This window comes from Delphinus delphis, chromosome 19, assembly GCF_949987515.2.
Source record: "Delphinus delphis chromosome 19, mDelDel1.2, whole genome shotgun sequence".
In the NCBI taxonomy this organism is placed as follows: domain Eukaryota; kingdom Metazoa; phylum Chordata; class Mammalia; order Artiodactyla; family Delphinidae; genus Delphinus; species Delphinus delphis.
The window spans coordinates 14,409,641-14,435,923 of record NC_082701.1 but is presented as its reverse complement, the minus strand read 5'-3'; the positions used below and the strand labels follow the sequence as shown (position 1 = coordinate 14,435,923).

At 39.8% G+C, this 26,283-nt stretch overlaps 1 protein-coding gene across 3 annotated transcripts in view; it reads left to right on the top strand.

Annotated features, from left to right (window-relative positions):
• CEP95 (centrosomal protein 95) overlaps window positions 1-23,979 on the top strand; it is a 59,414-nt gene extending 35,435 nt beyond the window's left edge. For all 3 annotated transcript variants that reach the window (XM_059997836.1, XM_059997835.1, XM_059997834.1), the window contains exons 12-20: window positions 15,275-15,414; window positions 16,218-16,307; window positions 17,433-17,562; window positions 18,556-18,725; window positions 18,839-18,913; window positions 20,128-20,280; window positions 22,859-23,005; window positions 23,293-23,364; window positions 23,653-23,979. In XM_059997836.1, coding sequence (XP_059853819.1) covers window positions 15,275-15,414; window positions 16,218-16,307; window positions 17,433-17,562; window positions 18,556-18,725; window positions 18,839-18,913; window positions 20,128-20,280; window positions 22,859-23,005; window positions 23,293-23,364; window positions 23,653-23,829 — 1,154 coding nt within the window. In that variant the 3' untranslated portion in view covers window positions 23,830-23,979. The remainder of the gene's footprint in view (window positions 1-15,274; window positions 15,415-16,217; window positions 16,308-17,432; window positions 17,563-18,555; window positions 18,726-18,838; window positions 18,914-20,127; window positions 20,281-22,858; window positions 23,006-23,292; window positions 23,365-23,652) is intronic.
• Window positions 23,980-26,283: the final 2,304 nt, after the last annotated feature.

Genomic DNA, 26,283 nt, shown 5'->3' with positions numbered 1-26,283 from the left:
TTGGAGCACTTAATCCATTTATGTTTAAGGTAATTATTGATATGTATTTTTTTATTGCCCTTTTGTTAATTGTTTGGGATTTCCTTTTGTAGGTCTGTTTTCTTCCCTTTCTCTTTTGTTCTCTTCTCTTGTGATTTGATGCCTAACTTTAGTGTTGTCTTTGGATTCCTTTTTTGTGTGTGTATTTTTGTAGATTTTCAGTTTGTGGTTACCGTGAGGTTTTGATATAGCAGTCTATACATAAACAAGATTGTTTTAAGTTGCTGGTTTTTTAATTTCAAATGCAATTCCAATATCCTGCATTTTTGCTTTCCTCTTCTCACAGTTGCTGGTTTTGATATGATATTTGCATGCAGATGATTTCCTACCTTTACTGTATGTTTGCCTAATGGTGAGCTTTTCTATTTGTATTCTTCTTGTTTCTAATTGTGCCCTTTTCTTTTCTGCCTGGAGAAGTTCTTTAGCATTTGTTGCAAAGCTGGTCTGGTGATCCTGAATTTTCTTAGCTTTTGCTTGTCTGTAAAGCTTTGATTTCTCCTTTGAATCTGAATGAGAGCCTTACTGGATAAAGTATTCTTGGTTGTAGGTTCTTCCCTTTGATCACTTTATTAATTTATTTATTTTAATACATCTTTATTGGAGTATAATTGCTTTACAATACCATGTTAGTTTCTGTTGCACAACAAAGCGAATCAGCCATATGCATATACATGTCCCCATATCCCCTCCCTCTTGAGCCTCCCTCCCATCCTCCCTATGCCACCCCTCTAAGTCATTGCTAAGCACCGAGCTGATCTCCCTGTGCTATGCTGCTGCTTCCTACCAGCCAACTATTTTACATTCGGTAGTGTATATACGTCAATGCTACTATCACTTCGTCCCAGCTTCACCCTCCCACCCCATGTCATCAGGTCCATTCTTTATGTCTACCTCTTTATTCCTGCCCTGCAACTAGGTTCATCAGTAACTTTTTTTTAAGATTCCATATACATGTGTTAGCATATGGTATTTGTTTTTCTCCTTCCGACTTACTTCACTTTGTATGACGGACTCTGGGTCCATCCACCTCACTACAAATAACTCAGTTTTCTTTCTTTTTATGGCTGAGTAATATTCCATTGTATATATGTGCCACATCTTCTTTCTCCATTCATCTGTTGATGGATATTTAGGTTGGTTCCATGTCCTGGCTACTGTAAATAGTGCTGCAGTGAACATTGTGGTGCATGTCTCTTTTTGAATTATGGTTTTCTCAGGGTATATGCCCAGTAGTGGGATTGCTGGGTCATATGGTAGTTCTAGTTTTAGTTTTTTAAGGAACCTCCATACTGTTTTCCATAGTGGTTGTATCAATTTACATTCCCACCAACAGTGTAGGAGGGTTCCCTTTTCACCACACACTTTCCAGCATTTGTTATTTCTAACTTTCTTGATAATGGCCATTCTGACCAGCATGAGGTGATACCTCATTGTAGTTTTGATTTGCATTTCTCTAATAATTAGTAATGTTGAGCATCTTTTCATGTGCTTCTTGGCCATCTGTATGTCTTCCTTGGTGAAATGTCTATTTAGGTCTAATGCCCATTTTTTAACTCAATTGTTTGTGTTTTTGATATTGAGTTCCATGAGCTCTTTGTATATTTTGGAGATTAATCCTTTGTCTGTTGTTTCATTTACAAATATTTTCTCACATTCTGAGGGTTGTCTTTTTATCTTGTTTACGGTTTCCCTGATGTTAAAAAGCTTTTAAGTTTAATTAAGTCCCATTTTTTATTTTTGTTTTTATTTCCATTACTGTAGGAGGTGGGTCAAAAAAGATTTTGCTGTGGTTTATGTCAAAGAGTGTTTTTCCTATGTTTTCCTCTGAAAGTTTTATAGTGTCTGGTCTTACATTTAAGTCTTTAATCCATTTGGAGTTAATTTTTGTGTATGGTGTTAGGTAGTGTTCTAATTCCATTCTTTTACATGTAGCTGTCCAGTTTTCTCAGCACCACTTATTGAAGAGGTTGTCTTTTCTCCATTGTCCGTTCTTGCCTCCTTTGTCATAATTTAGGTGCCCATATGTGTGTGAGTTTATCTCTGGGCATTCTTTCCTGTACCATTGATCTATATTTCTGTTTTTGTGCCATTACCATATTGTCTTGATTACTGTAGCTTTGTGGTATAGTTTGAAGTCGGGGAGCCTAATTCCTCCATCTCCATTTTTCTTTGTCAGCATTGCTTGGTCTTTTGTGTTTCCTTACAAATTGTAAGATTTTTTTGTTCTAATTCTGTGAAGAATGCCATTGATAGTTTGATAGGGATTGCATTGAATCTGTAGATTGCTTTGGGCACTATAGTCGTTTTCACAATATTGATTCTTCCAATCCAAGAACATGATATATTTCTCCATCTGTTTATGTCATCTTTGGTTTGTTTCATCAGTGTTTTATAGTTTTCTGAGTACAAGTCTTTCGCCTCCTTAGGCAGGTTTATTCTTAGGTATTTTATTCTTTTTGTTGCAGTGGTGAATGAGATTGTGTCCTTAATTTCTCTTTCTGGTTTTTCACTGTTGGTGTATAGTAATGCCAGAGATTTCTGTGCATTAATTTTGTATCCTGCAACCTTACCAAATTCGCTGATTAGTTCTAGTAGTTTTCTGGTGGCATCTTTAGGATTTTCTACGAATAGTATCATGTCATTGGCAAATAGTGACAGTTTTACTTCTTTTCCAATTTGGATTCCTTTTATTTCTTTTTCTTTTCTGATTGCTGTGGCTGGGAGTTCCAAAACTATGTTGAATAAGAGTGGTGAGAGTGGGCATCCTTGTCTTTCTTGTTCCTGATCCTAGTGGAAATGCTTTCAGTTTTTCACCATTGAGTATGATGCTTGCTGTGGGTTTGTCATATATGACTTTTATTATGTAGATTCCCTCTATGCCCATTTTCTGGAGAGATTTTATTGTAAATCGGTGTTGAATTTTGTCAAAAGCTTTTTCTGCATCTACTGAGATGATCATATGGTTTTTATTCCTTAATTTGTTCATGTGATATATCACATTGATTGATTTGCATATATTGAAGAATCCTTGCATCCCTGGGATAAATCCCATTTGATCATGTTGTATGATCCTTTTTTTTTTTTTTTTTTTGGTTCTTTTGCAGTACGCAGGGCTCTCACTATTGTGGCCTCTCCCATTGCGCAACACAGGGTCCGGACGCGCAGGCTCAGCAGCTGTGGCTGACGGGCCCAGCCGCTCCATGGCATGTGGGATCCTCCCAGACCGGGGCACGAACCCGTGTCTCCTGCATCGGCAGGCGGACTCCCAACCACTGCACCAGCAGGGAAGCCCTGTATGATCCTTTTAATGTGCTGTTGGATTCTGTTTGCTAGTATTTTGTTCAGGATTTTTGTGTCTATGTTCATCAGTGATATTGGTCTGTAATTACCTTTTTTTGTGGTATCTTTTTCTGGTTTTGGTATCAGGGTGATGGAGACTTTGTAGAATGAATTTGGGAGTGTTCCTCCCTCTGCAATTTTTTGGAAGAGTTTGAGAAGGATCGGTATAAGCTCCTTTCTAAATGTTTGATAGAATTCTCCTGTGAAGCCATCTGGTCCTGGACTTCTGTTTGTTGAAAGATTTTTAATTAAGGTTTCAGTTTCATTACTTGTGATAGGTCTGTTTATATTTTCTAATTCTTCCTGGTTCAGTCCTGGAAAATTGAACCTTTCCAAGAATTTGTCCATTTCTTCATGGTTGTCCATTTTATTGGCATATAGTTGTTTGTAGTAGTCTCTTACAATCCTTTGTATTTCTGCAGTATCAGTTGTGATTTCTTCTTTTTCATTTCTAATTTTATTGATTTGCATCCTCTCCCTTTTTTTCTTGATGAGTCTGGCTAAGGCTTTAACAATTTTGTTTATCTTCTCAAAGAACCAGCTTTTCATTTTATTGATCTTTGCTATTGTTTTCTTTGTTTCTATTTCATTTATTTCTGTTCTGATCTTTATGATTTCTTTCCCTCTACTGGCTTTGGGTTTTCTTTGTTCTTCTTTCTCTAGTTGTTTTAAGTGTAGGGTTAGATTATTTGAGGTTTTTCTTATTTCTTGAGGTGAGATTGAATAGCTGTAAACTTCCCTCTTAGAACTGCTTTTGCTGCGTCCCATAAGTTTTGGGTCACCATGTTTTCGTTGTCATTTGTTTCTATGTATTTTTAAGTTTCTTCTTTGATTTCCTCAGTGATCTCTTGGTTATTTAGTAAGTGCACTGTTTAGCCTCCATGTATTTGGGGTGTTTTACAATTTTTTTTCCTGTAATTGATTTCCAGTTTCATAGCGTTGTGGTCAGAAAAGATGCTTGATACGATTTCAATTTTCTTAAATTTTCCGAGGCTTGATTTGTGACCCAAGATGTGATCTATCCTGGAGAGTGTTCCATATGCACTTGAGAAGAAAGTATATTCTTCCACTTTTGGGTGGAATGTTCTGTAAATATCAGATCTGTCTGGTCTATTGTGTCATTTAAAGCTTGTGTTTACTTATTTTCTGTTTGGATGATCTGTCCATTGGTGTAAGTGGGGTGTTAAAGTCCCATACTATTATTGTGTTACTGTCGATTTCTCCTTTCATGGTTGTTAGCCTTTGCCTTATGTATTGAGGTGCTCCTATGTTGGGTGCCTAAACATTTATAATTGTTATATCTTCTTGGATTGATCATTTGATCATTATGTAGTGTCCGTCTTTATCTCTTGTAACAGTCTTTATTTTAAAGGCTATTTTATTTGATACAAGTATTGCTACTCCAGCTTTCTTTTGATTTCCATTTGCATGGAATATCTTTTTCCATCCCTTCACTTTCAATCTGTATGTGTCCCTAGCTCTGAAGTGGCTCTCTTGTAGACAGCATATATATGGGTCATGTTTTTGTATCCATTTAGCCAGTCTGTGCCTTTTGGTTGGGGCATTTAATCCATTTACATTTAAGGTTATTATCAATATGTATGTTCGTATTATCATTTTCTTAATTGTTTTTGGTTTGTTTTTGTGGGTCTTCTTCTATTGTGTTTCCTGCTTAGAGAAGTTTCTTTAGCATTTGTTCTAAAGCTGGTTTGGTGGTGCTGAATTCTTAGCTTTTGTTTGTCTGAAAAGCCTTTGGCTTCTGCATCGAATCTGAATGAGATCCTTGCTGGGTAGAGTAATCTTGGTTGTAGGGTCTTCTCTTTCATAACTTTAAGTATATTCTGCCACTCCCTTTTGGCCTGCAGAGTTTCCACTGAAAAATCAGCTGATAACCTTATGGGGATTCCTTTGTATGTTATTTTTGTTTTTCCCTTGCTTTTAATATTTTTTCTTTGAATATAATTTTTGTTAGTTTGATTAATATGTGTCTTGATGTGTTTTTCCTAGGGTTTATCCTGTATGGGACTCTCTGTGCTTCCTGGACTTGGGTGACTATTTACTTTCCCATGTTAGGGAAGTTTTCCACTATAATCTCTTCAAATATTTTCTCAGACCCTTTCTTTTTCTCTTCTTCTTCTGGGACCCCAATAATTCGAATGTTGGTGTGTTTAATGTTGTCCCAGAGGTCTCTGAGATTGTCAGTTTTTTTCATTCTTTTTTTCTTTTTTTAATACATTTATTTATTTATGGCTGTGTTGGGTCTTCGTTGCTGTGTGCAGGCTTTCTCTAGTTGCGGTGAGCAGGGGCTACTCTTCATCGCAGTGTGAGGGCTTCTCATTGTTGTAGCTTCTCTTGTTGTGGAGCATGGGCTCTAGGTGCACAGGCTTCAGTAGTTGTGGCTTGCAGTCTCTAGAGCTCAGGCTCAGCAGTTGTGGCACACAGGCTTAGTTGCTCCTCGGCATGGGGGATCTTCCCGGGCCAGGGCTCAAACCTGTGTCCCTTGCATTGGCAGGCAGATTCTTAACCACTGCACCACCAGGGAAGCCCTCATTCTTTTTTCTTTAGTCTGCTCCTCAGCAGTTATTTCCACCATTTTGTCTTCCAGCTCACTTATTCATTTTTCTTCCTCCGTTATTCTGTTATTGATTCCTTCTAGTGTATTTTTCATTTCAGTTATTGTATTGTTCATCTCTGTTTGTTTGTTCTTTAGTTCTTCTAGATCTTTGTTAAACATTTCTTGTATTTTCTCAATCCGTGCTTCCTTTCTGTTTCCGAGATTCTGGATCATCTTCACTGTCATTGCTCTGAATTCTTTTTCAGGTAGATTGTCTATTTCCTCTACATTTATTTGGCTTTGTAGGTTTTTACCTTGTTCCTTCATCTGTGACATTTTTTTGCTGTTTCTTTTTTTGTTTTTTAATGAGTGGGATTGTGTTCCTGTTTTACTGGTTGTTTGGCATGAGGCTTCCAACATTGGAGTTTGTAGGCTGTTGGGCAGAGCTGGGTCTTGGTGCTGATGAGGTGAGGAACTCTGTGAGACCTCACTTCCAATAAATATTACCTGGGGTCTGAGGTTCTCTGTTAGTCCAGTGGTTCGGACTTGGAGCTCCAACTGCAGAGCTCACAAATCAAGATCCTGCAAGCCGCGTGGGGCAGCAAAAGTAAAAAATAGAACAATAACAATGTAAAAAAATAAAATTAGACTAGGAAACTAACAGATACGTTAAAAAGAGTATAAAAATAAAAATGTAGATGAATCAACAACCAGAAAGTACATCAGTACCACAATCATAAAAAAGAGGAGGGAAAGAAAAATAAAAAGGGCGGGGTGGGGGAGCCCTTGGCTGTGGAGAGGGAGGCCTAAGCAAGGGAGATTTGTGCGGTGGGCAGGGCCAATGCTCAGGACCCACAGGCATGGAAAAGGCCCTGGGGGCTGTGGGGGGTGGGGCTTAGGGTCTAGGAACAGAAGGGGCCCAGGTGTGCCTCCCACCCCTGGTCTCAGAGGGCAGGGGACCTCACCTGGGAGCCCAGCAGGCGTTCTGGGCTCAAGTGGGCAGGGCAAATGCCCTCCTCTCTTCTTCTGCTCCTCTGGTCTGGGGCCTGGGAGGGCCCCTCCCACCTTCCTCTCCTGATCTCCTGGGCCTCCCTCCTATGCCCCCAGGACCAATGTGGCTGGAGGTGGGGTAAGGGGGGGCCTTGGAGGGCAGGGGACTGGCCTGGGAGCTCAACAGGCTCCCTCTTCCCTAGTGGGCAGGGCAATTGCCCTCTGCTCCTCTCCTGCTCCTCCTGGAGGCCCCCTCCAACCTGCCTCTCCTGATTTCCCCGGCCTCCTTCCTATGTCCCCAAGGACCCACATGGCCTGGAGGAGGGGGCTTTGGATCGCAGGGGGCCAGCCTGGGAGCTTAGCAGGCTCCCTGGGTCCCAGTTGGCAGGGCAATCGCGCTCCGCTCCTTTCCCACTCCTCCTGGAGAGCCCCTCCCGCCTGCCACTCCTGATCTCCCCGGCCTCCCTCCTATGCCTCCAGGACCTACGCAGCCTGGATGGGGCTTTGGAGCAGGGAGAACTGGCTTGGCAGCTCAGCAAGCTCCCCGGCCCGAGTGGGCCAGGCGATCACCCTCTGCTCCTCTCTTGCTCTTCCCAGAGAGTCCCTCCCACCTGCCTCTCCTGATCTCCCCAGCCTCAGGGGTGCCAATCTTGGCCTCCAGTTCTCCTCCCCCCTCGGTTCCCATACATCCTACTGGTTCACTCTGGGGTTCCTCCCGTCTCCTTGGGGGTCAGAGTCTCTCACCAGCAGCCGGCAGGCACCCTAGTTGTGGGGAGATGCTAATTCCATGTCTTCCCACACCACCATCTTGACTTTTCCCCCATCACTTTAAATATATCATGCCACTCCCTTATGGCCTGCAGAGATTCTGCTGAGAGATCAGCTGATAACCTTATGGGAGTTCCCTTGTATGTTACTTGTTGCTTTTAGTATTTTTTCTTTGTCTTTAATTTTTGTCAGTTTGATTACTGTGTGTCTCATCGTGTTCCTCCTTGGGTTTATCCTGCCTGGGACTCTCTGCGCTTCCTGGACTTGGGTGACTGTTTCCTTTCCTGTGTTAGGGAAGTTTTCATCTGTTATCTGTTACAGTATTTTCTCAGGTCCTTTCCCTCTCTCTTCTCCTTCTGGGACTCGTATAATGTGAATGTTGGTGCATTTAATGCCCCAGATGTCTCTTAGACTGTCCTCATCTCTTTTCATTCTTTTTTCTTTATTCTGTTCCTTGGCAGTGATTTCCACCATTCTGTCCTCCAGCTCAGTTATTCGTTATTCTGCAATTGATTCTTTCTAGTGTGTTTTTCATTTCAGTTATTGTATTGTATTTATCTCTGTTCTTTAGTTCTAGGTCTTTTTTGTTTGTTTGTTTGCTTTTTGTTTTGTTTTGTTTTGCGGTACGCGGGCCGCTCACTGCTGTGGCCTCTCCCGTTGCGGAGTACAGGCTCGCGCAGGCTCAGCGGCCACAGCTCGTGGGCCCAGCCGCTCCACGGCATGTGGGATCCTCCCGGACCAGGGCACGAACCCGTGTCCCCTGCATCGGCAGGCGGACTCTCAACCACTGCGCCACCAGGGAAGCCCCTGTTCTAGGTCTTTGTTAAACATTTTTTGTATCTTCTCGATCTGTGTTTCTATTCTTTTTCTGAGATCTTAGATCATCTTTACTATCATTACTCTGAATTCTTTTTTGCATAGATTGCCTATCTCCACTTCACATAATTGTTCTTGGGTTTTATCTTGTTCCTTCATCTGGGACATATTCTTCTGCTGTCTCATTTTGTTTAACTTTTCTGTGATTGAGGTTTCCATTCTGCAGGCTGCAGGGTAGAGGCTTTTCTTGCTTTTGCTGTCTGCCCCCTGGTGGATGAGGCTGTCTAAGAGGCTTGTGCAGGCTTCCTGGTGGGAGGGACTGGTTCCTGCCCACTGGTGGGTAGAGCTGTGTCTTGTCCCTCTGGTGGGCTGGGCTGTATCAAGGGGTGTGTTAACTGGGCAGCTGTGTGCTCAGAAAGACTCTAAGCAGCCTGCCTGCTGGTGGGTGGGGCTGTGTTCCTGCCCTGTGGGCCATTTGGCCTGAGACATCCCAGCACACAGCCAGCTCACAGGCTGTTGGGTAGGGCCAGGTCCTGGTAAGAAAATGGCAGCCTCCAGGAGGGGTCATGCCAATGAGTACTTCCCAGAAGTACCGCCACCTGTGTCTTTGTCCCTGAAGTGAACCACAGCCACCCCCTGCCTCCACAGGAGACCCTCCAATACTAGCAGATAGGTCTGGCCCAGTCTCTTATGAGATCACTGCTTTTTTTCTTGGGTCCTGGTGCACGCAAGACCTTGTGTGCACCCTCCAAGGGTGGAGTTTCTGTTTTCCCCAGTCCTGTGGGATTCCTGTGATCAAACCCCACTGGCCTTCAAAGCCAGATTCTCTGAGAGCTCCTCCTCCTGTTGCCAAACCCCCAGGCTCGGGAGCCTGTCATGGGGTTCAGAACTTTCACTCCTGTGGGAGAACATCCGTTATCTCATGTAGATACAAAAAAAAAAATATTTCACTTGTGATGAGAACTCTTAGTATCTACTCTCTTAACTTTCAAATACACCATCACAGCAGGGTTAACTGTAGTCATCATGCTGTGCATTACATCCCTAGTACTTATTTTACAACTGGAAGTTTGTACCTTTTGACCAGTTCCCCCACCCTTTACCCCATGCCTCTAGTAACCACAAATCTGCTCTCTTTTTATATGAGTTTGGCTTTTTTTTTTTAATTTAAGATTTCCACATTTAAGTGAGTTTGGTTTCTTTTTTTTTTTTCTTTCAGTTACACATACAGGTGATTTCATACAGTATTTGTCTTTCTGTCTGACTTATTTTACTTAGCAAAATGGAATCAAGGTCCATCCATGTTGTCACAAATGGTGGAATTTCCTTCCTTCTTATGACTGAATAACATTTCATTGTATGTATATACCACATCATCTTTATCCATTCATCTGTCAGTGGACATTTACTATTGTTCCATGTCTAGGTTATTGTAAATAATGCTGCTTTGAACATGGGGAAACAGATACCTCTTCAACATAGTGTTTTTGTTTCCCTTGTATATATTCCCAGAGATTAAATTGATGGATCATATGGTAATTCTATTTTCAATTATTTGAGGACCTTCCATACTGTTTTCCATAATGGCTGTACCAATTTATAATCCCACCAGCAGTGCACAGTGGTTTCCTTTACTCCACATCCTTGCCAACACTTGTTAAACTTCTTTTTGATGATAGCCATTCTAACAGGCGTGAGATGACATCTCATTGTAGTTTTAATTTACATTTCCCTAATGATTAGTGCTGTTGAGCACCTTGTCATGTACCTGTTGGCCATTTGTATATCTTCTTTGGAAAAATGTCTCTTCAGGTCTTTTATCCATTTTTAAATTGAATTATTTGGTTTTTTGCTATTGAGTTGTAAGCATTCTTTATATTTTATATAGTAACCCCTTACCAGAGATCTGATTTGCAATTTTTTTTTCCATTCTGTAGGTGGTTTTTTTCATTTCTTTGATCGTTTCTTTTGTGGTGCAGAATTTTACTTTGATATAGTTCCACCTGTTTATTTTGGTGCTTGACTTTAGGTGTCATATCTTTGTTTTTTAATGTAGGCATTTATTGTTATGAACTTCCTCTTACAACTGTTTTTGCTGCATCCCATAAGTTTTGGTATATTGTATTTCCATTTTCATTTTTCTTAAGATTTTAAAAATTTCTCTTTTGATTTCTTTGACCCACTGGTTGGCTAGTATGATATTGCTTAATCTCCATGTATTTGTGAATTTCCCATTTTCTTCTTGTAATTGATTTCTAGTTTCATACTATCATGGTCAGAAAAGATGCTTGATGCGATTTCAGTCATTTAGAATTTTCAAAGACTTGTTTTGTGGCCTAACATATGATCTATCCCAGAGAATGTTTCATGTGCGTTGGAGAAGAATGGTTATTCTCCTGCTTTGGCATAAGAGTTTTCTGTAAATGTCTGTTAAGTTATCTGGACTAATATGTAATTTAAGTCCAGTATTTCCATATTGATCTGTCTGGGTGATCTATCCACTGCTGAAAGTGGGGAATCTAAGTCCCCTACTATTTCTGTATTATTATTTCTCCCTTTGGGTCTGTTAATATTTGCTTTATATATTTAGATACTCCTATGTTAGGTGCAAAAAACTTACATAAAATTATATTCTCTTTATGAATTGACCCTTTTATTATTGTATAATGATCTTATTTGTCTCTCATTATAGTTTTTGTCTTAAAGTCTATTTTGTCTGTTAGAAGTATAGCTACTACACCAGCTTTCTGTAGGTTTCCATTTGTATGGAATATCTTTTCCCACCCCTTCACTGTTAGTCCGTGTGTGTTCTTAAAGATGGAGTCTCTTGTAGGCAACATAGTTGGGTCTTTTTAAATTTTTAATCCATTCAGCTACTCAGTGTGTTTTGATTGGAGAATTTAGTCCATTTACATTTCAAGTAATTATTTACTGATTGATATGGTCTAAATGTCATTTTGTTAATTGTTTTCTGGCTGCTTTGTAATTCCTTTGTTCCTTTCTTCTTTTCTTGCTGTCTTCCTTTGTGACTTGAGGATTTTCCCTAATAGCTTAGATTTTTCTCTTTGTTTTGTGTATCTAAGTTTCTGCTTTGTGGTTACCATAAGGCTTATATAAAACATATTTATAACAGCATATTTTAAGATGATAAGTTGAAACACATATTAAAGTTCTACATTTTTACTTTCCCTTCATTTTATGTTTTTGATGCCACATTTTACATTCTTTTTCCTTGTGTATCCATTAACAAATTATTTTAGTTATAGTTATTTTTACTATTTTTGTTTGTCAGTCTTCATACCAGATTTGGTATATGACTTACCACCATCATAACATTAGAGTATTCCGAATTTAAATAATTACTTATCTTTACCAATGAGATTTATACATTTCTATATGTTTTCTTGTTACTAATTAGCACCCTTTTATTGCAACTTGAAAAAGTCCCTTTAACAGAGTGGCCTAGTGTTTAGGATTCCAGACTTTCACTGCCATGGCCTGGGTTCAATCCCTGCTTGGGGAACTGAGAGCCCACAAGCCGCACGGTGCAGTGCAGCCAAAAAAAAAAAAGTCCCTTTAAAATTTTTTGTAAGGCTGTACTAATGTTGATGAACTCCTTATTCATTCAGCTTTTGCTTGTCTGGAAAGCTCTTTATCTCTCCTTCAATTCTGAAGGACAGCTTTGCTGGGTAGAGTATTTTTGGTTGCAGTTTTTCTTTCAGCAGATTGAATATATTTAGCTGTTCTCTTCTGGCCTGCAAAGTTTCTGATGAAAAATCTGATAGTCTTATAGGTGTTTCCTTGTACGTAACAAGTTGCTTTTCTTTTACTGCTTTTAAGAGTCTCTCAAATTAAATTTGACAAGTTTAATTATAATATGTCTCAGTGTGGGTCTCTTTGGATTTATCTTATTTTAAAGTTTCTGGGCTTCTTGGATCTGAATGTCTTGTTTCTTTCCCCAGATTAGGGGAGTTTTCAGCCATTATTTCTTTGTATAAGCTTTCTGCCACTTTCTCCCTTCTCCTTCTGGGATCCCTATAATGTGAATATTGGTCCACTTGATGGAGTCCTTTAAGTCTTCTTCACTTTTTCTCATTGTTTTTTCTTTTTGCTCTTCTGTTTGGATGAATTCCATTGCCCTAAGTTGGCTGATGCTTTCTCTCGCTTCACCTAGTCTGCTGTTGAACTCCATTATTGTATTCATTTTTGGTTTTTTAATTTATTTACTTATTTTTGGCTGCGTTGGGTCTTTGTTGCTGCGCGCAGGTTTTCTCTAGTTGTGGTGAGCAAGGGCTGTGCTTCATTGCGGTGCGTGGGCTTCTCACTGCGGTGGCTTCTCCCACTGCAGAGCACAGGCTCCAGGCACATGGGCTCCAGAGCGCAGGCCCAGCAGCTGTGGTGCACAGGCCTAGCTGTTCCATGGCATGTGGGATCCTCTGGGACCAGGTCTCGAACCTGTGTCCCCTGCATTGGCAGGCGGACTCTCAACCTCCATTATTGTATTCTTTAGCTCTGTGATTTGTTTGGTACTTAAAATATTTTTTTATTTTTTAAAAGTATTTTTTTATGTTTGGTACTTTCTTATATTTTCTCTTCGTTAAAATTCTCACTTTGTTGAAATTCTCATTGTTCTCCTGACCTCAGTGAGCATCTTTATGCCCATTATTTTGAACTCTTTATCAAGTAAATCCTTTATCCATTTCATCAAAATCTGTTTGTTGAGTTTTATCTTGTTCTTTTGTTTGGAACATATTCTTCTGTTTCTTTGTTTTCCTGACTGTGTTGGTTTCTGTGCATTAGATAAAACAGCCACTCTCCCAGTCTCGAAGGAGTAGTCTTGCATAGGAGATGACTCTTATCATTCAGCCCATCCCTAGCTCTTGGTTGGCTCTCAAATCTTTGTGTTTGTCCAAACCATTTTCTTCATTCTTAATGGCTCCTAGTAGATTAAGCTGTGCCACAACCCTTTTTGATGTGGGTTTTTTCTCATGTCACTCAGCTAGTGTCTGGATTCCTTTCAGAGGGAATTATTCCATATTTAGTGTAGGTTTCAGTGTCTGTGGGAGGAGGTGAGTTCAGGAGCCTCTATTTTGCCATCTTGAACTGGACCGTCTCATCCCTGTCTTTATACTTTAATAGCATTGTTACTTGTCTAAATATACTATTGTTTTATGTTTTTTTAATATACAGATATATATTATTCTGCAACTTTTTTTCTATTAACACTGTTTTAAAAAATCTATGTTGATACTTCCAGTTCTTCATTTTAACTACTGCATAACTGAGTTCATACAGTGTACCCCATTTGTATGAGTATGTATTTTTATTTATATATATGTCCCCCCCACCATTGCAGGACATATAGATTGTTTTCAGATTTCATAACTGCAAACAGTTCTGCAATGAACAACCTGTAAATATGTGCAGAAGTTTCTCTAGGATCTATATCTACTAGAATTGCTAGACTGAGGAGTTTACACTTTTCCACCATTGCCAAATTCCCCTCCAAAGTGATTGCACCAGTTTGTACTCATATCAGCAATGCATGACAGTTTCTGGTTTGCCACATCCTTGCAGATATTTCCTACTGCTTGTTCAAATAATTATCCTGTCTTCCACCAACTAAAACTTTGCATGTTTTCCATTCACTTCTATCGACTTTGGTCATCCCTTGTTTCTCTAGAAGCAATCCATTTCTCATCCAAAATTTCCTTAACTTTTCAGTTTTGTTTTGTTTTGTTTTGTTTACTCCAAGAGTACTTTTTCGTTCTCTTGATTATTTCATCTGTCTTCCCTTAAATTTGACTCAGGTAATCTCTAGGAACCATCATCCAGTAGCCTACATGTTTTCCTGACATGTACATTGTATCCCATCTTAAAAACACATTTTAACATAAGTTAAACATAAGTTAAAACGTTATTTTTATTGGCTCTTCAGTTTCTAAAGAAGAATACATTGTGGACATAATAAAAGTGTTATTAAAACATCATTTAAAATAGATTGTGCAAGTCAGGTTAACTTAACATCTTTAAGTTTTAAATTAATTTGAAAGATTTGAATTAAAAGAGAGTGAAGAGAAAAAAGCTCACAGACATTTTAATTTTCTGGGAAAATTTATTTAGAAGGGTATCAAATAAATTTCCTTGACCTTAGAGCTATATTGAATTATTTGCTTTTCCAAAAAGGCATGGAGTCCCCCTCCTCACAATTAGCAGATTCCTGAGCATATTTATAAACGGTGGAACATAAAAAGGTTTGTGGAGGGAAGTAATTCGTTAGATCTCTTAGGCAGTATGGAACTAGGAGGGCTAGATGGCTACGTAGGGAAGAACAGGACTGCTTAAAACTGCTAAGCTACAGTAACCTTTGCGTATAAGCATTCTGCTTTATAAGGATGTGTATATGTACTTACAGCCCCCTCCTCAGGACCTAGATAGGTAAAAGGATAGCAGACATACAGCTCAGATGGCTTTTTCTCCTCCACCACCATGAGTGTGCAGCAGGCATTCCACATGTTGCACCATTTTCAACCCAAAATTGAATATAGAACCTTAGTACTTCTTTGAGACATTTTGAGTACACATTATGTGCATTAGTCCGTTTGCTTGGTGTGATTAAACATATAAACAAACAGAAATTAGTTATAGGAGAGAGTACATTTAGCACATCCATAGTCTCTTTGGATTTGGTAACAGTCAACTGTTTGGTGCCCACTTAACATTTCTGACTGTCAGAAATTGATGGTACATGTCTCTCTTGTGTTGTAGGACTTGCCATGCATAGAAAGCCACCCTCCAGATCTCATTCACTTTCTCCATCTCCAATTAACAAAAACAAACAGTTCCATATGGAGAGAAAAAGGCAGCGAAAGCCAAAAGTAACAGATATCCGCCGATTTCAAGCAAAGGTATATCCCATCACTTGACCGCCATTGGGCAGCAGGCATTACCTTTTACCCTTAGCCAGATGCTACAGTGAACATGCTGTTGACTAAAGGCTTAAAATGCATTTAATATTCTTGAGCTGAGTGGATGACAAAATTATGTGACATAGCTTTTACGTCCCCCATTAGGGAACATAAAACTTGTACTCATGAAACTCTAAAAAAACTAACCTTATTAGATATAGCTTAGTCAGTACTCTGGTGGGTTAAGAAAGTATATCCGTGTAGACAGGCATTTTCAGAGAGAGCTTTAGAAATGAAGAGAATTTGAGGTGGATTAAATGTGACCGGCTATTTGAATTACAGATAGGATGAAAATGCCCAAACAGGAATGAGACCCCTCCTGTTAGGGTTCAACAGGAGGATGTATGATTACTAAGGAAGACTTTCTACTGTGGAATAGGGATTTTGAAATGTAGCATAAATTTAGAACACTTAAGTTGTTTGCTACAGTATGTTTTATAATGGTGAAAACAAACTAATTTAGATGTCTTAAAATAACATGTAACTTCAACTCAAACATGTAACTTCCACTCAAGTGTGTATCAAAATAGTTACAGGAACTGTGAGAACACAAAAAATATGTAAAGTTGTGTTTTATGTCCCAATTACATATCTGTTAAATAATGTATATTTAATAATATATATAGCCTGAAAGGAACTTTAAAAAGTGAATGGAATGGCAGAATATTAGATTGATTTTTTTCCTTCATTTTCATTTGTATGTTTTTAATAACTGTAATATCATATGGCCTTTTCCCCTGTAGGCAATAACTGAAGCATTTGAAAAGGAACTAAGAAGAAATAAAGTTCAAGAGAATATTGGACCTCTAGGAATAAATGACAAGGAGGAAACAGTGGGTAAAAGTCTCTACTGTAATAAATGCCATTTGATCAGATCAGTGGAAAGTACAGAGATGATCTTCTTAAAAGGAAAAAAATCAACAGGGCCTTAATCATTATTAGCCCCTTAGAAAAAAGCAGAATTTCATTTCATGATGTGGGATTTTCTTTTATTCATAGGTAGGCAAGTTGCTAAAATGTGGCAAGACATGGTACCCAAAACTAGTATTTTTCCTTCCTGCCTAAAACTTCCATCAGTTTTTAAGGGCTTCTATTGCTTATCAGTTCACCAAGGCTTTAAAAGATAGTCTAGGCTGACAAGTTGAAGAGGGAGAGTAAAAGAAGACAGGAAATCCCAGTTGCTCCATGCCTGGTTGGAAGACACCCAAAGCATAAGTTTCGTTGCCTTTCAAAAGAATAGTTACAGAAGCTAAATGAAAGCATGGAGAAAATGCTTATGCTAAAATGTTCATAAACGAAACAGAATATAGCATACAGTGTGGTTAAAACTAAACATCGTCTAAGAACTTTTTTAATCTACGTTTAAAAGGTTGTCAAAAGAAGCAAGTACATCAGAACATCATTAGTAGTTGTATTTAGGGTGTGGGGCTATGGCAACTATGAAACTTGAAAAAGATTTAGTGCTTTTTCAAATTCCAAAGGATGCCAGAAACTAAAGAGGCATTTAACTTAGAGTAGGTAAATAACCAGACTGTAGAAATTTTTTTTAATTAATTAATTTATTTTTGGCTGTGTTGGGTCTTCATTGTGGTGTGGGACTTCTCTTGTTGTGGAGCACAGGCTGTAGGTGCATGGGCTTCAGTAGTTGTGGCACACGGGCTCAGTAGTTGTGGCTCACAGCTCTACAGCACAGGCTTAGTAGTTGTGGCGCACGGGCTTAGTTGCTCTGCGGCATGTGGGATCTTCCCGGACCGGGGCTCGAACCCATGTCCCCTGCGTTGGCAGGCAGATTCTTAACCACTGTGCCACCAGGGAAATCCCCAGACTGTAGAAATTTTGAAGTAAGGTGGTTTGGCTGGGGATTATGTTAGCTGTTTTTGTCCCTATGTAATATTTAAGATGATGTATGAAAGTTATTAGACTTCTCATTTCTATTCTGTTTTATATCTGCTCCTAAGGAAAAAATATACAGAGAAACTGTTCATAAAGGAACTCCAAAACATAGTCAGCCCTGGAAGATTTACTCTAGAAAAACCACAACTCCAGGTCCAAGAGGTGGCTTGCCAAAGCCAAATAAAGCAGTTCCAAGTAAGAACCACAAAATTGTACTTTATGGAAAACTGGCATCCTTTGAAAGTGTGTGCTACATGCCAAGGACACAGCACTGAGAACCAGCATCTACCAGTCAGCTGGAGAAAGTTCCCTCTTCTCTCACTGCCATATGCTAGATTTCTGTAAAGAAAGATAAAACTCTTAATGAGGCATTTCTCTAGAACACTTTTTTTTTTTTTTTTTTTTTTTGCGGTACGCGGGCCTCTCACTGCTGTGGCCTCTCCCGTTGTGGAGCACAGGCTCCGGACGTGCAGGCTCAGTGGCCATGACTCACGGGCCCAGCCGCTTCGCAGCGTGTGGGATCCTCCCGGACCGGGGCACGAACCCGTGTCCCCTGCATCAGCAGGCGGACTCTCAACCACTGTGCCAGCAGGGAAGCCCTCTCTAAAACTCTTAAATATATACCAATATATTGGCACCAAAGGAATGTGATGGCTATGACCAGCTGTTCCAGCTTTAGCTTCACTCTGCTCACTCATGCTGGTTGTCTTTTGTTTCTGGGAAGTTGGTAGAACCAAAGGGGTGCTCCAAAGCAAGCAGAGGGCCTGTCCAGCTCCTGTTACATTGACAGTTGGTGCCAGGGTACAGTTTCAAAGACCACTGGCCTTCTAACTACATCCCATCAGACAGAGACTAACACTCCTCAGCCCTCCTGGGAGGCAGTTTGACCACACACACAGCGTCCACCCCAGGCACTGAATCAGCTGAGCAGTTAGGATGGACTTCACAAAACCAGCATGTCATCAGTCAGAAATGTTGACGTTATTTTCATCCTTACTAGTAATTGGCTATCCCAATCAGAGAAGGAGTGCAAAAGTAATAACACACTTTTAGAATTGTTCTTTTCAAGCTCAGAACCACATCACTTAGATAAGCTTTGATCTCGCAGGAAGGTGGGATGAGATTTCTTCTTAAAAGCTGTCAGTGAGTTTCTCAGATTAAGAGCATCTTTTTTTTTTCACCTTGCAGTGAAAGTGAATGAGCACAGTCTCCTGCCCCTGATGCTGGAGCAGTTTCCATTTCTCTATGTTTCTGGTCAAACACTAAGCAAAATGTGGAAACAGCAAATTGCACAGGTTGAACAGCTCAAAAAAGATGCATATAGAGAAAATCGATCAAAGAAGAAACTCCAGGATGAAGTAAGATAACTGTCAATTAAGCATAGGAGTATAAACCAAAAAGGGGCAGAGCTTATCCTTGATAATCTAGTGAATAGAATTATTAACCTCGTTTCCTTGTATCCCACTTAAAGATAGAAGAAGCCTTGAGAAGGCACGATCTCCTTACTGTGCTTATCAAGAAAGAATATGAACATAACAAGAGACTGGTAAGTTATATTAATTACTTTTATTTGTACCAGCTGGGCAATATCCCCACTGACTCAAACCTCTTACACTTACCTGTGGAAGCATTTAGGTCTTTAACCAAAATTGATGAGAGGGTAAGGTGCTAGATACTTTATATACACAGTTTCATTTAGTCTTTATAGTAACATAATAGAAACGTTTTCTATGAAATGGAAAACCTGAAGCTTTGAGATGTTAACTTGCCCTGGGTCCCACCATAATCAGCAAGGGCAAGGTTGAGATTTTAATCCAGGTTTGTCTCTACCTCCAAGCCTCTTCGAGGTACCAGGTGGTTATAACTTAGTGTTTTTTGTCCTCTCCTTTCTTTCTCAGGTCCCAAATAGAAAGCTGAGGTTGTCTATGCCTCCATTATAATTTGGACTGAGAATCGTACACAGTACAACATTATCCTCTGAGTATCATGAAGGGGGAGGACAGAGATCAAAGACAATAAGCCAGAGGAAGAAACTTGAGTATAGAGATAAGCAATGAGAACTATAATTCTAAGCAGTTTCAGAGAAAGAAGGGGAAGCCATCAGGAACTGCATGTGAGACTCTGGTGCGGGGAAAAGAAAACAAGTGTCTGGACACCTAGTTGAAGGCTTTGTGTACATGACTTCATTTCACCCTCACTACTTTGCTAAGATATCACCTAAGTTCCTTAGTTTTGATATAGATACTTCTGTTAACTCGAGCTCTGCTTGAACATCTTTGAGGGTGCCAGTTTTCTACTTCTTTTAAGCAGGCATCTGGGTATGGCTTAGATGACTCCCTGGTGAAATGGGGAGATGAGACTCTCAGTCCATGAGGATTGTTGCTGCTCTCTGCAGCCTTGGGGGCTTATTGGGGCAGCTCTTCTGTGTGTTTTTTTGTTTGTTTGTTTGTTTTGGCTGCGCAGCATGTGGGATCTTAGTTCCCTGACCAGGGATTGAACCCGCACCGCCTGCAGTGGGAGCGTGGAGTCCTAACCATGGGACTGTGGGGCAGCTCTTCTGACTAAGGTGATGAACCTACTAAAGACTAAAGGATTTCTGGGGACGGACAGGCTTTCACACTCTATGCCCAGCTAGCAGGCTACTGGCCCTCCATACGCGGCTTACTGCCTGAAGACATCGTGTTGGGGAGTGGGACAGATGAGAACACTGGAGTCTGTCTTCCTCATGTCCTTACCTCTTTTTCCCCTTCCCTTTCTTAGCAAGACTTCAAGGACCGCATTCACAGGCAGAAGTTGACCCAATCAAAGATAAAAGAAAATCGGCAGCAGACTGTTCGTGCCCGAAAATATTATGATGATTATAGAGTTCAGTTGCATTCAAAAATGATGAGAATGAGGACCCGGGAAGAAATGGTAAATATTGCTTTTCTGTCCAATCCAGTTAAGAAGGTAAATTTTGTCTGTTACCTTTTAGGACCACCTTCTTTGTGACTCTTGTCCCAGTGTGAATCCAAAATCCAAATGCAAGTCCAAAATGCCGGCTAGAGTTCAGACTTGGCCCACACCTCATTTTATTACCCCCATAGTGCATCCCAGTCTACTCTGTCTCTACTGCCCGTCTTTTTTTTTTAATTGTTGTTGGTTTACAATGTTGTGTTAATTACTGCTATATAGCAGTGATTCATATATATATGAATATAATATATATTATACATATATACATGTATATATATTATACATATATATACACATTTTTTATATATCCTTTTCCATTATGGTTTATCGTAGGATACTGAATATAGTTCTCTGTGCTATACAGTAGGACCTTGTTGTTTATCCATCCTATATTATAGAAGCTTGCATCTGCTAACCCCAATGTCCCACTCCATCCTTCCCCCAACCCCCTCCCCTCAACCCTCTCTCCCTTGGCAGCCACCAGTCTGTTCTCTATGTCTGTGAGTCTGTTTCTGTTTGGTAGATAGGTTCATTTGTGTCATATTTTAGATTCCACAGATAAGTGGTATCTTACGGTATTTGTCTTTCTGACTTCACTTAGTATGATAATCACTAATTGCATCCATGTCGCTGCAAATGGCATTATTTTGTTCTTTTTATGGCTGAGTAATATTCCATTGTACATAAATACCACATCTTCATCCATTCATCTGTTGATGGACATTTAGGTTGTGTCCATGTCTTGGCTATTGTGAATAGTGCTGCAGTGAACACAGGGGGTTCATGTATCTTTTCAAATTAGCTTTGTCCGGATATATGCCTGGGAGTACAATTGCTGGATATGATAATTCTGATTTCAGTTTTTCTGAGGAACCTCCATACTGTTTTCCATAGTGGGTGCACCAACTTACATTCCCACCAACAGTGTAGGAGGGTTCCCTTATTCACCACACCCTCTCCAGCATTTATCTGTAGACTTTTTAATGATGGCCATTCTGACTGGTGTGAGGTGATACCTCATTGTAGTTTTGATTTGCATTTCTCTAATAATTAGTGAAGTTGAGCATCTTTTCATGTGCCTCTTTATCTGTATTTCTCTACTGTCCTTATCTTAATGTGAGGTCTTAATTCCCTCTGATGTCCCAAGTGTCGGTACTTCTGCAGGACACCTGCTTTAGGGGTTTGGGAGCATGTTGTAAGAGACAGGAATTTAAGGTGTGATTAGATGACCTCGGATTCCACTCAAAACCAGGAAAATAATGTAGGACAGATATGCTGTGAGATCTTTCCACAAGGTATTTGCTATCTCATCCTCATCAAGCTTGGGATTCCAAACTAGCAATAAATTTCATCTCTAGAGTAAAACATTAAGGTAATTATACTTAACAGGACTCAGTACTCTGAAGTGGGTCATACTATTATCCTCATTTCTAGAGGATACTACTAAGGCTTTGAGAGGTTAAGTAATTTGACACTAAGGCAATGCTGCCGGCTGATGAATGCATGACTGTACTTTAGTAAGAATTCTTGATCAGTCAGTGGAGGACAAGTGAGCATATCCGAATCCTTTGAACAGTTTGTGTACCTGTGGCCTAGTTAGATGATAACCACGTGGCCCTCAGCTGTGTACATGCAGTGTTTCTTTCTACTCTAGGGTTCTTTTCCTATATACATGACTGCTTGAGAGTTCTTTTCTGAAAGTAGTTAAGAATCTTTGGGATACAGGAAAAGATGCTGAATACCATTAGTCATTTAAGAAATACAAATCAGACCCACAATGAGATAAACTCTCACCCACTAAGATGGCTAAAATAAAAAAGTGCTGGCAAGGATGTAGAGAAGTTGGAACACACATGCAGGGCTGGTGGGGTTATAAGATGGTGCAACCACTTTGGAATACAGTCTGGCAGTTCTTCAAAAGGTTAAACGTGTGATTCAGCACTTCTACTCCTAGGTAACTATACACAGATGTTCACAGCAGCACTATTTGTAACAGCCAAGAAGAGGAAACAACGTCTATCAGTTGGTGAATTGATAAAGTGTGATATATCCATACAGTAGAGTATTATGTGGCAATGAAAAAAAGAATTTCATAGTGATTCCTGCTATAATATAGATGAACCTTGAAAAACTATGCTAAGTGAAAGAAGCGAGATACAAAAGGCCACATACTATATGATACCATTTATGTGAAATGTCCAGAATAGGTAAATCTGTAGGCATAGAAAGTGGAGTAGTGATTGCTAGGGAGAGGGGGAGGGGGAGTGGCTGCTAATGGTTATGGGGTTTCTTTTTGGAGTGAAGAAAATGTTCTGCAGTTAGCGGTGATGGTTGCACAACTCTGAATATAGTAAAATCTACTGATTTATACATCTTACAAGGGTGAATTTTATAGTATGTGAATTATATCTCAATAAAGCTGTTACTTTATACTGATTGTAGTTCACATAGATTTTTTACATACCTCTAGTTGGGCAGAATTTTATTCCTCCATGAAAATTCACCGTAACTATCTTTCTGACTAAATAACTGGCAGATATTTAAGAAACTGTTTGAAGAAGGTTTACAGATTCAAAAGCAAAGATTACGAGACCTAAGAAACTATGCCAAAGAAAAGCGAGATGAACAAAAGAGACAGCACCAAAATGAACTGGACTCAATGGAGAACTACTATAAAGACCAGGTGGGTTCACCGCTACTAGTTTACATTCTGATGTGCTTAATCCTGACTGCCCGGTGTCAGACATCAGCTTAGTCTGCTGAACAAGTAAGCCTCCACATATTAATGTGGAACTTGTCACTATACAGGTTGGACTGACTGAAATTTAAGGTAAAATAAGCTAGTGCTTGACCACAGTACAGAATATTGCCCTGTTTCCATTAAAATAAGATTTTAAGCCTATGAACATAAGAATTGTTACATTTAGACTACAGACAAATATAAGGTTTTTTTCTCTTCCCTGTAAACAGTTTTCATTCCTGGCAGAAGCCATATCACAGGAACGTCAAGAGCTCAAAGCCAGAGAGAAATCCCAGGCCCAGGTAATCATTAACAAGATAGAAATCATTTATTTACATTTTTAAGAAATGGAAAACAACTGTACTACACTTTTTAAGGGGAATGGAGAGGATACTAATAAGATCGATCTACGATTTAAAACATGTATTCTGTGATTTTAACTTTACCTGTTCAGGTCTCTGTAAGAGCTGCTGAGAAATTATTAAAATTACTGCAGAAGCTTGATGAGCAGGAAGGTGGAGAGGGAATAAAAATACATGAGGGCCTGGATCAATGTTGTGAATAGCAGGATGACACGAATTCTCTTTTAGATGTTATATAAGGTGAAGAGGGAACTGAGATCTAAGATGGAGAAGGAAATTCAACAGCTGCAGTACATGATAACACAGAACGACGATGATGCTTTCTTCCGGGAATTGGAAGCTGAGCGCTTCAAATCTCGGCTTCATCTGGCTTCCTTTCAGTACAGTAAAAATCCCTTCCTATGAGGCCACACTTCCTAGGTGTGGACTTTACTGGCTCAATTCTAGCTCTGCCCTGGTAAACAATCTAACCCAGAAGAATCATTTCTAAATAACTTATCTATATACTAATACTTTTTATGAAATAACTAACTTTGAAAATAAAAATTTTCTTAAAGTTTATTGCTTTGAATTTATGACCTAAAACTTTAAAAGAGGTGCACAAAAGCAACTGAGCAGCCAGCTTCTGAAGCCTATTGCTGTAGGTGAACAAAAACAGTAAAAAAAAAAAAAAAAATAGCACTTGAGGACCCCAAAAAAAGATCTCTAAATCAGAAAAGAGCTGAAGTGTGGGCTTGTCATTAGAGGTGGGACTTACTTAGGGTTAAACCTTAAAGATAGGATGGTTAAGTGTGTGTAGCTTTTTCACATGGAGGCTAGAAGATGAGAATTTATGCATTATGGCTTCTATCAATCAGTTGGGAGGGGTGACAGGTATAAAAGGCCCTTGGTGCTCAAAAGAGCACTAGTGATTGCAGGTGGGAAGGCGGCATAATGGACTTGAAGTGGGCAAGAGTACACCCTATTTCTAGTATGGGGGCAGATGAGGAAGAAGAAAAACCCACTCAAGGGTGGTGTCCTTCCTGGAGAGGAGGGCTTCAGTGAAGGCCAGGAGCTGGAGGGAGGCTTCAGAGCAATTGAGCATATGGGGAGTTACTGATCAAAGCCAGAGAATGGCAGAGGGCACCAGAAAAGGATTGGAATGGAGAAGAGAGGCTCCCATTAGGGCATATAGGAATAACATATATGAAAAATAATAGAGGCCAGGAGGCATGATGGGGTGGGATCTGATTATCCTGCAGAAAAGAGTAGGCAGCTGTATCCAGTGCTGTGGTCCCAAGTGCTGCCCTTTTGGAATGGCAGCTGACAATGTAGGGCCTGTAGGCAGGCAGGGGCTTCCTGAGTTAAAGACTTGGAAGATGGCCAAATTTGGAGCATCATGAAGGAAAGACATGCAGATAGCTGCAATATATATATAGTGACAAGTCAATCAGTGCAGGTGAATGGACAGGATGGGGGAAATGCACAAGAGCTAGAACATAAGTTCTAAAAATGTTAGAGAAAAATGATAAAGAACTTCTAGATAGAACGATATACACACTAGGGACTTCCCTGGTGGCACAGTGGTTAAGAATCCGCCTGCCAGTGCAGGGTACACGGGTTCGATCCCTGGTCCAGGAAGATCCCGGAAGATCCCACGTGCTGCAGAGCAACTAAGCCCGTATGCTGCAACTACTGAGCCTGCACTCTAGAGCCCACGAACCACAACTACTGAAGCCAGTGCACCTAGAGCCCATGCTCCACCACAAGAGAAGCCACTGCAATGAGAAGCCCGTGCACTGCAACAAAGAGTAGCCCCTGCTCGCCGCAACTAGAGAAAGCCCACGTGCAGTATCGAAGACCCAACGCAGCCAAAAATAAATTAAAAAAAAAAATACAGTATATCCTTGGGTAAAATGAGCAAGTCTTTAAAAAGCTATGGTGTGAATGGGTATCATATATATAATGCAGTATAACTGGCTCTGTGGCACAATGGATAGCGCACTGGACTTCTAGCTGGCCTTGTGTGGTTATAATGCAGTATAATCAATACAATGTAGAAAAGGTCTGGAAGAACAGTCCCCAAATGTAATAGTAGTTGTGACTTTGGTAGATTATATAAACTTTCACTCTGCTTAATATACTATTTGAATTTGTTATAAAAGCATCATTACACTTATTTTTTTTTTTAATGTTTTAGGAGGACTCTTCTGCTAGCTCTTTATTTACCAAACTAATTAACTGGGACTAACCAAAAAGAAGAAAAAGTGAGGGAATTTACCAGGAAAGGGATGGGACTGCCAAGCAAAGGTCATTCTTCATAGGAGAGGAAACAAAAATAAAAGATGCCAATGCATTTTTGAAAAATAGAAAACAAATGAAGTGGTAACTAACTCAGCAAGTGGAGGGGTGTTGCTAGCCAAGTACCAGTGGAGAGAGGATTGTGTGTGAATCCAGTTTGCCCAGAAGAAGCCAGGAAAAGCACATCATAGTCATGCATTTGAAAAGTTATTTAGAACTATAACTTAACTATAACTGTATAGAGTGGGGGTGGAGGTGTTACAGAATGAGGTGGTTGGTGTGAGAACTAAATCTTTAAATATCCCCCACCCCACCCCCCAAAAAAAACAGATTCTAAAATTAATGAAGTACGCTATTAACCATATCATTTAGAAATGCGGAAATACCAGAAGAGCTGACAGAAAGTTTAGGAATAGTAGCTTCTGGAAAGCAAGACTAGGGATGAGGGGAAAGGGTGATGAAGAGTCACCCTCCCCCAGTTTTAATGATATAATATATAAACTTACAGTTTTATATATCAATGATTTGATAAGTGTACATGAAATGATTCAAGTTTAGTTAACATCTGTTACCTCACAC